The sequence below is a fragment of the Tympanuchus pallidicinctus genome, unplaced genomic scaffold (genome assembly GCF_026119805.1).
Source record: "Tympanuchus pallidicinctus isolate F22 unplaced genomic scaffold, pur_lepc_1.0 scaffold2, whole genome shotgun sequence".
NCBI classification, from domain to species: Eukaryota; Metazoa; Chordata; class Aves; order Galliformes; family Phasianidae; genus Tympanuchus; species Tympanuchus pallidicinctus.
Window position 1 is genome coordinate 35,936,994 of NW_026294721.1, and position 12,183 is coordinate 35,949,176.

Below are 12,183 nucleotides of genomic sequence, written 5' to 3' on the forward strand. Positions count from 1 at the left end.
CAGCAATGCTTTCACTGTTAAGAAAGCTTGTGTGGTATGAAGTTTAGGATTTACTCAGAGAATTCAGATTTGACTATAGGTCTAACTGGGGCTAAATATTTGTCCTATCTGACTCATCATGATTATTATGTAATAGAGGTTTTAGCTCTTTGTAACTAAATAAACCATTAAGATTAGTAAACAAGTTTATCAAATCTAAGGTTATTATCTTTGTTCCTAAATATAACTGTTACCTGCAGAGAGACAATAGAACTACCAATATTAATTACTTACACTGTTAACGCTTTTAGTGGTATAGGGATTCTTAATCACAAAAACCCTATACCATTACTTTAAAGAGTAAAGTAGTTTGATTATTTGCATCTGTCAGCAGATGTAAGCAATTTGGTTTCACTGTGAATGGAGCATTAACATCTATGACTTCAGGTCAACAAAATCTTTTCAAGTATATCAGGTGGTATAATTCATTTGATCTAAAGATGTCACTACCATCCAAATAATCTATCTTTTATAAGAACATTTCTTCACTCATGAAGACAAGAAGAAGCTGACAGCTGCATAAAACTTGATAGGTACTTTTAAAGATTTAACTGTTGTCTGGAGATAAATGGGACAATGATGTATAAACTGAAAGGCTTAGAAATGCAGAATCCTTACCTTTGAGGCCTTCTGCAAGCTTCTTTTTAAATTCAGTAGATAAAAGAGAGATCATCTATAAGTTACTGAATAGAAACCTATCTGCAGACATTTGCAAGCTGTTTGCAGACTAGATACAGATGCATTTTTTCAAATACTTGATTCAGATATGAGAGTTCCTTCAGTCCCCTCTTCTACCTTTTTATTTTTTGATGTGAGAAATTATATATAACTCAATGGCAATCTGCCTGACAATTTGCTATAATGATGATCCTCACTGTACATCTTTTCTTATATATAAACAGTTCCTGCTTTGCTATTAAAATTTCGGAGACACAAGCGGTAGTCACAATGTGCTTGGACTCTATTTTCCTCAAATATTTTGAAGACTTTGTTTTCAGAGATGTCTGAATAACTGTTAATAAGCAAAAAATTTATTGTAATTCTATAATTAAAGTTTGGTATGGTTACTCAGGAATTTTGACATGTGAGTACAAAATTTGGATCTAGACTTTTACACAGTTGTACATTAAACATGATTTGAAATATGCTCCCATGGTCTAATTAATCAAATTGCAGAAGTGTGACTACCATGGTAAAGTTTGGATTGTTTCACGCTGTCAGTGCAGAGCAAGAGATATTCCAAGAACAAATAAGCACCTAAAGTTATAAGGGACAATTATGATAAAATGTTTCAAAGAGTTTCTAAAAGAGTTTTTATAAAGGGGATGGAAATTTTAAAAAGTAAGCTTAGCTGTGTTGACACAAAGGACAGTGAAGTTGATGGCCTGAATCATTTTTTATACTTTCATGTAAATTTGTGGTATTACCTTTAATTCATGCACATGGAAATTAATTTCCAACAACCACCTCAACTCTTAAAAAAACGAAGCAACTTTTTTTCAAATATCAGAGAATACTATATGGAAGAATGACACATCAAGTAACTTCTAAAAAGGTATAGAATGAAAACATTAATCCTTTCAGAAAACATTTAGGATACGTGAAATCATTATTTTAACTGTCTTAACAGACTTTGAACAAATACCATGGGGAAAAAAAAAACCAAAAACTAAACAGAATAAGGCTGCATAGCCACGTACATTTTAATGCTCAAGCATTTTCTGAAATACATGTATGATCATTAGCTATCCCTAACACTAGTCCCTGTGTAATGGAATAGAAAAAACATATCATGGAGAGGATAGTTACAGTTTAAATAGACTCAGTTATCTTTGATCAAAAATAAATGAACCTGCAAATACTGACTACTTTACTGCAACTTTCATTGTTCCACAACTTGATGTGCTACATCCCAAAGATGGAAGGGATTAGGATGCAACTAATGAGGCAAGAATCAGTGCTGGTATCAGGCAGATAAAATGTGTGTATACAAATAGCACAGACACATACACAAATACATATATACACACACATAGACACACATGTAAGACAGCAATTAACAGGACTTTAATACCTATGCATAAGGAACTGCAAAACTGCACAAACCAGTCAGTAACTTTTAGCACTGAAAGCTGCTTGAAAATTTAAGCATATAATTAACCTCCCAGCTCACAGCCTTCCAGCCCAAGGAGTAGTCCATTGAATTTTTTCTACAACTTACGAACAAGCCAAGGAATTTACATCACAGTCAGAGGATTCTTTTGCTGAATTAACCCCATCTCCCTCTGACCCTAAGAAGCCATAAACCAACAGGATACAGCAGAGGGAGAATGTGCTATAGTGTTTCAGCTGACCTACAGAGAGCTGTCTCTGTCATTCCAAGGCTGGAAATTGAGATGATGAATTACAGAGCAAAATGCTAGGTTCAGATGCAAACATCAACCACTTCCCTCCACACATGCACATGCAGACATGTTCACTCACCCCAAACCATCTCAATTTCTGCAAAAGGCCAAGTACTGTTAGGGCTCATTTACAGAGTCTTATTCTAAGATAAAAGAGGGAAGAAAATTGCTTATTGAAGAAGCATGCATCCATCTGTGATTAACAGTATTTAGGAACGTGTGCTGCGTATTGAATAAAAGCTTGGTTTTTTGTACATAGATTATTAAGTATAACAAAAGTACAAGTCCAAAGCAGAATGAAAAGACTTCTGCCTAGTTTCATTTGGTAAACACAGAACAAAGCCTCTTATATAAAGTAGCTAATAAAGTCTAGCTTACCACATGCACAGCAAATGCGATAATACAAATATCTGCAGTAGGACCTCAAAACTAATCTCTAAGACATGAAGCTCTTTGCAGTCTTTACACTTAGAATATACTGTTCAGCTGCACTGAGAACTTATCCCCAGACTTCTTTACAAATAATCTCTTGCAAATGGACAGTGGCTGACTCACTTCTTACTAAGAATGAAAAGTGATTCTTTGAAGTCTGGCTAAAAAAAGGAGTCCACAGTTTTGAATTCAGTAATTTAAAATCGATAGTTTTAACAGATACCAAGAGTATGAGGTACTCAACACAGCGACATTTCAAAACCAAATATTCCCCTAAATTTAACAAGTTTGTGGCTCTCTTCTGGTGATATGAAGACTTTTCTGAAAAAGCCTGACAAGTTGTCAACGATTTTCACAATATTGATAACTTTATTACTAAAAGCCTTCAAATGAGTACTTTCTTTGTACTATTTCCAGATAATATTAATTTCTTTTACCAACTATCCTGACATTCTTTTGAAATGATGCAAAACATCCTTCAGAAAGCTATGCTTCACTCGGATCCCCTGAATACAGCACAGTTTTCTCACACTAAAGCAAAGTGTCTGCATACAAAGTAAATTATCTGCATACATTATGATCTCAAACAAGTTAGCTGAAGTCTTCAGCCACAAGACAAGTCAAAACCTCTCCTTCTGAAGTGAAACACAAATCTACAGAGGCATTTTCTCACTAAACTTAGTATAAAGTACTGCACTGTATAATTTACTGATTACTATTTTTTTAACCACTGGGAAGTCAAAACTTAGAGGCAATTTCCTCCTGCTCCCTTTTTTCCACCTTTCATCATAATTACCATGAAATGATCAGGAGCTGTATGAGAATGACATCACAATACATATATGTGAAAATGCGTATCAGTTTTAGAGTGAAGGATGCAAATAAAAAATCCCTCTAACAAAAATCACATTGACATCAATATAGGAACTGGACTGGAAGAGGAAAGGATCAGTTGCAGGCCATTATAAATTAATTCAACAAGATATTTTCTTTAATTTGTAGTTCTCTTTAAAAGTAGTACTTTAAGCTTTTTATATAGGGGACTTGAAAGTTTTCCTCATTTTTATTTGCAGTGAGATTCTTCATGAGGTACTATCACATTGAATGGATATTCCACTAACTGAAACATGCACCATCTCCTGACACAGAACTTCCTCCCACCATATTTAATCCACAAAGATAATAAAAAAACCCAGTGCCTTTCAACTTCTCCAAAGTTTAAAACGTCGTTGTTTACAGCTTCTGGTATAATAGTGGTTAAAAATGTTGCAAGCCTCCCAAGATTAGAGTTCTCCGGTGTGATGTTTCATTAAACTCACCTTAGCATAACTCCAAATTTTGGAAAAATCTGCTTGAGAGCAGTGAAACATTAAATGCAACTGGTAGGAGAATATGTGTGAAAAGCATTTTCACTTGGACATCTATAAAACTTTTCCCGAGATCTATCTGCACTATCAGCTTGTAAAACTAGAGCCTCTCTACTGTGCAAACTCATGTGTAACATGCACAGTACACAGAAACTGTACCTAAGGTTTCAGAAAAGGACCTATGAAATGAGAAAGAAAACAAAACAAAACAAAAAAATATATAAGTTCTAATTTCCATGGAAGTCTAGTACGTAAAAACAAGAAAATTAAAGGCTAATGGTTTGCTCATGAGATGGCAAGAAACATCCATAAATAAAGTAACAAAATAATCCTCAAAAAAACTAACAAACAAACAAAAAGCAAAGCAAAACAAACAAACAAAAAAACTCAGATAATTGGAATTGAGGCAGTTGTGATCCTAGAAATCTGGACTGATGGGCAGAGTGACTACCAGCGCTATCAGATTGCTTCCTTTCACTCCTGAAAACGTGGTTCTTTAATGTATACAGCCCAAGTGAGTAAGTGGCTGGTCCTTCTGATTGCACAGTACCCAAGAATTCTCTCAGTTCTCATATCATATGCTCCATGAATGGTATTTTGTGTTTTCATGTTTGTTTTTCCTCTCTTTCCTCTTCTGTGCATCTTGAGGAAGTCAAAAAAAAAAAAAAAAAGAACAAATAACAGCTTATGTGATAGAAGACAGAAAAGACACAACATGAAGGGAGGACTTTGAAAGAGGTCGCGGAAGTGCAGTTCTAGAAGAAAGAACAAGCATAAGGAAGAGGAATAGACAGAAGAGAGAACTGTTGCACAGTGGTTCTGTCTTATCAGCTTTGACTTTCAGGGTCTTTTGTGTCTATGATTACATTATACACTAACCACCTGAGCTTATATGCAGGCTCATAAGTATGTTTTATAAAGTTTTCATGAGTGAAAAATGTTCCTAGCATGAAATTTAGCAAAGATGAAGAGGTAACTATTAAACTGAAGTTTAGTCTTTTAAATTGACTACAGGATCACAAAATTTGTTAGTGGTAGTCAAATCCAAAATCATAAAATACATCAAACTAATAAAAACCTGTAATCCCAACACGTGGTCCTGATACACTGAAGTGATTAATACTTATGACAAAAATCACATGAAGCTGAGTTATTAGAAACACCAATTCTGTCATTTTCCTGCAAACCAAATATGCTTATATGAAGTAAATGGAATGTCACAGAAAGACTACTTGTTAATAGATGCTTTGGCTGCGAAAAGCAAATCTACACAATTTTATGTTGGAAACAAATTATCACAAAGCGGCTCCTTTCATTTGCCTGCCAATTATATGAAATGAAAACATAAGCTCAGAAAGTGAAACCTATGTAAATGACACGACTAATTTGTTTTCAGTGTGTTTACAGAAGCACATAAGGAAACAGCAGCACAATCTGGGTGACAATATGAAACAAGTTACACAACTCAAACTTAGGAATACTAACAGAACAGCAGAATGATTCAGATGCTGCAACTGAAAATAAATTTGGAGCTAAAGTGTTCTAGAAGTAAAACATTCTAATTTGGCTAACATGTAGGCTGTAATAAAGTCAGAAGATACAATAACATGAGTCTGGAGTTTCAAAACACCTCAGAAGTCATAGAAATGAATGAATTCACACTGAATGTTCATATAAATAAACACATATATGTGTATATATAATCACAGTTCAAAACAGAACCTGGTTTTACACATTATGCAAGCAAAATGTCTGAAAAAAAGGCTGTTGGGCCTACCTATAAATTTCTGTTTCTAGATAAGCTCAGCATTTCTAGACAAACTTACAGATATCTTGGTATTCAATTTAGACATTTTTTTCCAGTTCCTTATAGTAAGTATCACTGTACCTGTATGGCTTCGAATATGAACTCTCAGTGTTCCATTGCTTGCAAATTTCTGTCCACAATATGGGCAAATTTTTTCTTTTTCGCCTGTGTGAGTCTACATGAAGTGACGAAAGATGAGACTGAAAGTTACAGCATTGCCTTCAATTAGTAGAATATGGAACAGTTTAACTGTATTTCACATTGACCACTATTCTCTCCAACAACCATTAGTCATGTCATTCCACCATATCAGATAGAGATTTAAAGAAATTAAAATGTTCTTTTTATTTTCTTCTTAAATTTCTAAACTAATCTCATTATTAATATATAAAAAATGTTTTCATAGTTCATAAGTTTACAATTTCCTCAATAGTTATAACAAATTTCTAATTCATCCTCGTATATTTTCATCATTAAAATAATAATAAACCCATTTTTCAGATTAATTTCTCTGATAGCAGTTTATAAACTAGAAAACAGAAACTTGATCACCTAAATAAAATTAACTGAAATGGGACTATTTTTAAAAGCTTGTAATTTCTCTGAATTTTACTTCATTATTAAACGTAGTTCAGAGTTTTGCCAAATGTAGTACAGCTTTTTCCACTGACAACCTGAACAGGAGCTTCAAAAAGTCTCTGTGGAGATTTGTGTAAATGATTTGTGACACTTTCATATGAATGAATCACAGACATCAGTTCATCTGAAACATGATAGACAGCAATGCTCCAAAGTGCAAGTTCTCACTGATTTCAGTCAATACACATTGCATATTGGATCCTATCTCGTTTATAATAAATGCTAGAATCAGATTGTATTTACAGAACTAATCATAAGAAGGATATTGTGCTTGTCACTAAATAAGCTAATAAAAAAGCTCATAAACTGAGCCTGTCTTTTCAAATCAACCTTTTAGGGCTAAACTGCCTTTTATAAAAAGAATTATTTCAAATTCTCCCATCCACTTTCTACGGTCAAAAGCAAGACCACCTTCAAGTAAGTTATATGCAAAGATTCTCCTTACTTTTTATGCAATACTTTCCAATTCTAAATTGAAGATTTATCAGCCTATTGAATAATTTCTCCTTATAGTCATGACAGCTTTTTAGAGGAGTTTTAATGACCTTCTCATAGAAAGAATATATATACATATTTTTTTATTTAACAAAAGGAACTGATACAAAGTTCTTCATTAGATTATAAAACCCTTCTTTCACATGGTACATGTTATTGCTGCAGTTGAAGGAAGATTTATACAAAGATAAGCATTAGTTCCCACATCTATAAGATATGGTAAAGTTGGAGAGGCAAGTCAAGACTCCTCTACATTTTACCCTCAATTCTGAAAACAGATTGGTGGAATAATGCATAGTATTTGTCTTAATCGTGCACTGAAAATAACGTACTAGTTACTCCATTACACTTAAGGCTTACACTTATGGAAGGAATAAGTATGAAATAATTGATTTTACTCACTTTTTTATGACTTTTCAGGACTGAAGGTGTCACAAAAGCTTTGTCACAGAGATCGCACTTGTATTTCTTATGTCCATCATGTACAACTTGAATATGAACATTTAAGGTGTCCTTTCTTTTGAAAGTAGCATCACAGTGATCACACTTGAAGGTCCTCTCACCTTATGAAGAAGAAAATCAGGTTTGAACATACTAGCTTTCTGTGTAAGTACATTAATGCTTATCATTTCATAAAATTAATGGAATTGAAGAGCTACATCCTGAGAACAGAAAGATAATCTCAAATGAAGTAAAAATACCATAGGGAAATTAAGAAAGTAGAAAGTAGCTCTGACAATAAGATAGCCAGAAATGTGAGATTAAGTATAGCTAAGGATGAAATGGCTACTAGTGAAAAGGAACATGGTTTTATTCTCCAGCACCTCCAGTAATAAACTGTATGAAAAAAAAAAATAAAGAAGTAATAGACTTCATTTGAAACTTAAATGGTAAGAAAGATCTTTCTGAATACAGAGGAATTCTCAAAATAAGAAATACTTGCTTCTCATTCATGTCAATATAAACAAACTCACATAAAAAAGATGAAAAATGCTATAGCCATGTTACTGTTCAAACTGTAAGGTTAAGATTATGACAGAAAGTTAATATTACTTTGTAAATTAAATTAAATACCTCTGAGAAAGGAAGAATTAAAGAATTAAAGATTAAATTATCTGCAATGTGGCACACATTCAGAAATCAATGTGCTTAGGGTTATAACCAGAGTAACAGTCTAAACTTGAAATTGGCTTTTTATATCCCAAAAAACTTGCCAGGCAGCAATTCTAATACAAAAAAAAAAAAAAAAAAAAAAAAAAAAAGACAACCATAATCTCAGGGCTGTTGCTCGCTTCTTACTTTTCAAGACAGAGCTCTGACTTGCAGCCTCCAGATCCGAGTAAGACACAGACTTGCATATGCATTAACTAATTTTTCCAGTAGCAATGATATATGGAGAAAGATAACTTATTTTCTTGATACAGATCCACAAATCCTAAAATAATCACAGTTCTAGTCCAAAATGAATGCAAATTGATATCAGTATGCTGCATATTAAAGCCCATGTGATGCTGCATGTTGAGGCACTCAAAACCATTATTTCTTTATCACAATTCATAGATGTAATACCTATAAGTAAGGCTTACCAACACAGTGGTGCAACAAATACCCACAGACATTATAAAACCTAGAAAAAATATTTCTGTCCACTATAAATCAGCCAAAATTGCCCTCTTCTCTCCAACTCTCAAAACACTTACTCCCTTTCACTTTGATAACAAAAGCTGTTTTGTCTTTGATGACACTGAAATATGCTAAAAGATGCTAGAATAAGTTGTCTCGCCCTAAAGTACTTGCAGTCTAGCAATCCAGAAAAATTTTTAAGGTCAACAGAGATACAATTTAATATGCTGCTATGTGGAGGATTAACACTTCTAAGTTTCTAGTGAACCTCTTCAGTTCTCGTCTTGGAAATATGAAACTACTTTACAAATGAAGTGAAGTCATTACTATTTTTACTAAATAACATTAAATTTTTTAGTGCTTTAACAAAAGAAAATATCGAAGTAATTTCCATTAAAGGAAATTACGTCTTATCTGCCAGAGGGTAGAAAGGCATTACAGAAGAGCCTAGATAGCGATGGGCCAAAGTAAACCAAATGAGTTTCAATAAGGCCAAATGTCTTGTCCTGCATTTTGGCCACAACAACACCAGGCAACCCTACGGGCTTGAGGAGGAGTGGCTGGAAAGCTGCCTGATAGAAATGGACCTTGGTGGACAGTTGGCTGAGTATGAGCCAGCAGTGTGCCCACGTGGCCAAGAAGGCCAATGGCATCCTGGCTTGTATCAGAAATGGTGTGATGAGCAGGACTAGGGAAGTCATCCTCCCCCTATACTTGGCACTGGTGTCTTCCTCCAATTATTGCAGGAGATGGTTCTCTTTCTCTCTCTCTCTCTCTCTCACTCTTTTTCTCTCTTTCTCTCTCTCTCTCTCTCTCTCTCTCAATTCTTCTTTAATTCTAGAATTAAAGTTCTACTGGATCAAAAAATGTAAGTTTATTTTTTTTTAATTCAACCAATGTAAATATTCCTCAAATCAAAGCACTGTCTTCTATGCTACCAGGATTTTAGATCAGTAATTTTTTTTTTTTTTTATTTCAATTACTAACGCTAACATGGCTGAATGGTCATTCAGAGCTCTGTAAATATTGAGAAAATTCCACAAAAAATAAATCTGCACATAACAGTACAGTACAGAATGCCATGAACACATTAGCCAAAATGGAAAATGGCCACAGAATTTTTTCTGGGCTGCTAATTCTACACTATTGGCAGGCAACACTAGCATATAGTGAAGTTGGGACTGGCACAGGAGAGACAATTTCAGTTTCCAGCTCTGAAATGGATCACCTACAAAAGCTGAGAAGACACCTACTTATATTTGTTCCCAATTTCCATTTCTTAAAATGAAGGATACTAACACATTTAATGCAGAAGAAAATCTTATAATCAGATCTCAAACCACGGTCAATTTTCCACAGTGCATTTGTATTTGCATTTAAGTGCATTCAAAGGCAAGGTTTGAATTTGCTCCGAATTTTCTAATTCCTACTGAATAGAGTTGAATTTTAAGTCTCATTTAATATAGCAAGTTGTGTATTGGAACAAGGTGCTAGGGGTCTATTTTTTCCTCTGTCAGACAAGAGAACTGCTCTTTTTTCTCTGTGACTTAGCACTTACTGTTATGAATTAGTAGATGTCTTTGTAGAGAGAATGGAGTTCGGAACAAAGCTTTGCATTCCTCACACTGGAATGGTCTCTCTTCAGAATGGGTCTGCAGATGAAAGACAACATGTCAGAAGAAAGGCTCAGAGAAATCAATTAGCAGTCATTACAGTAATTATACTTAATTTTCCAAACTGAATTCAGGAGGGGGATATATTAACAATTTGAAATATCAGGGGACAGAAAATTAAAACAATCTTTATGCCATTATTCTGAACCCTAAAAGCCAGCAAAGGCTTCTGGCTCTGAATTAATGTACCACCTCAGAAATGTTGTATGTAAATAGAAATAAAATTAAGGAATAACCAGAAGGAAAACTTTAAAGTTCAGTTTCATTTCTGTATCAGAACTAATATTGACCTTAAATATTTTCTAACGTGAAAAAACATATAAAAATACATGTACACAAAACCCTGCATTTTTTTCACTTAACAGTAGAACTGATCTATCTCAGGACAGTAGTCTAAAATTTAGCAAAAATTTCTTAAATCATATGACTACTCTTGCTTATCTTTATTTCAGCTTCATGTTTAAAAAGAAATAAAAAGTGCACAGAAGCATCAGAATTGATTTTTGTTTGCTGTAGCAAAAATATACCATAGCTAAGAAGCAGCATCAATAGACTTCAAAAAGAGATAAGTAGAAAGAGCCTTCAAAGCCATAAATAAAAGAAAAGGCTAAGATTGGATGAATCTCACAAACAGCAGAGTTGCTGAAGCACATTTCTTTTCTGGAGCTTGGGAAACATCCAGCTTCAACCTACTGTTGTAAATTCTCCTTTTCCACTCCTTATTTCCCTGGTTCTATCCCCATAGTAAGTTCAGATAGTAAATTCATCTGTACAATCTCTTATCTACTTAATTTCCTACAATTTTTCATTAAGGGAATAATGTTTTTAAAGCATCCATGTCTGAACATTGTTTTAGCTAACAAGAACCTTGAGGGGTAACTATAGTGCCAAGGGCAAATGGGGATGGACAGTGTTTTATAATACGCATGATATTAAACAAATTCATTTTGTAGGTTAAGAGTAAATATTGATGTAATACATATGTATATTATACATTTCTGCTTATGGCAGAAAAATTCATGATACCATAAGACATATGGAGATATCCTTCAAAATAAGGAGAAAAAAGGACTATGAGAAGCCAGCACAAATATTTAGATGTAGACTCCTGGCCTCAAACTCAGACTGATTTTAACACAAATGTCCTCTCACATAAACAGCAGTAGAAAAACATTAGAGTACTTGCAATGTTATACAGAGGTTTTAGACTCGAAGTAAATTACTTGAGTCCAGTCGATGTTACTTAAAACAAAAAATCAAGTGGAGCACAGTCAAACGTGTGGAATATATTATGCATTATAAAAAATATGCTGAAAGTTTCAGTCCAGCTTTTGGAGGTTTACATCACAATCTGCATTAGTTGATACCCTGATTGGCAGTCTCAGCGGTCAGACCAAGGATTGACAGGACATGAAGAGACTGAACTACCTTCTCACCTCAACAGGTGGTTCCTCCAGAACAGGGTTGAGACATATTGACGAAACACTGTGGGGAAGCTCGCAGTGCTGATGTCTGTGCTGTACCTGTTCTGTGGATAAATAGAAGGGTTCAGTCTCTAGGGCTGTCAATCTGGCACCTTTCACGAGCGCAAAGTTCATGTCATTTACTTAAAAAATGCCCTATTTTAGAACACTCACCACTTGAGTGATAGTTCTGAAGAGTGCAGTCATTTGTATATAAATTCTTAGCATTCTCTTGCCAGT

The 12,183-nt window shown here is 34.2% G+C and overlaps 1 protein-coding gene across 5 annotated transcripts in view; it reads right to left on the minus strand.

Annotated features, from left to right (window-relative positions):
• The window catches only part of PRDM5 (PR/SET domain 5), a 105,325-nt gene that overhangs the window by 24,868 nt on the left and 68,274 nt on the right, over positions 1-12,183 (minus strand). For 4 of the 5 annotated variants that reach the window (XM_052681614.1, XM_052681615.1, XM_052681612.1 and 1 more), the window contains exons 11-13: positions 10,366-10,459; positions 7,587-7,747; positions 6,132-6,225 (exon numbers count right to left, since the gene is read on the minus strand). In XM_052681614.1, the coding sequence (XP_052537574.1) occupies positions 6,132-6,225; positions 7,587-7,747; positions 10,366-10,459 (349 nt within the window). Of the gene's footprint in view, positions 1-6,131; positions 6,226-7,586; positions 7,748-10,365; positions 10,460-11,916; positions 12,009-12,183 lie in introns of all 5 variants that reach the window. The other variant, XM_052681613.1, reaches the window with a different exon arrangement.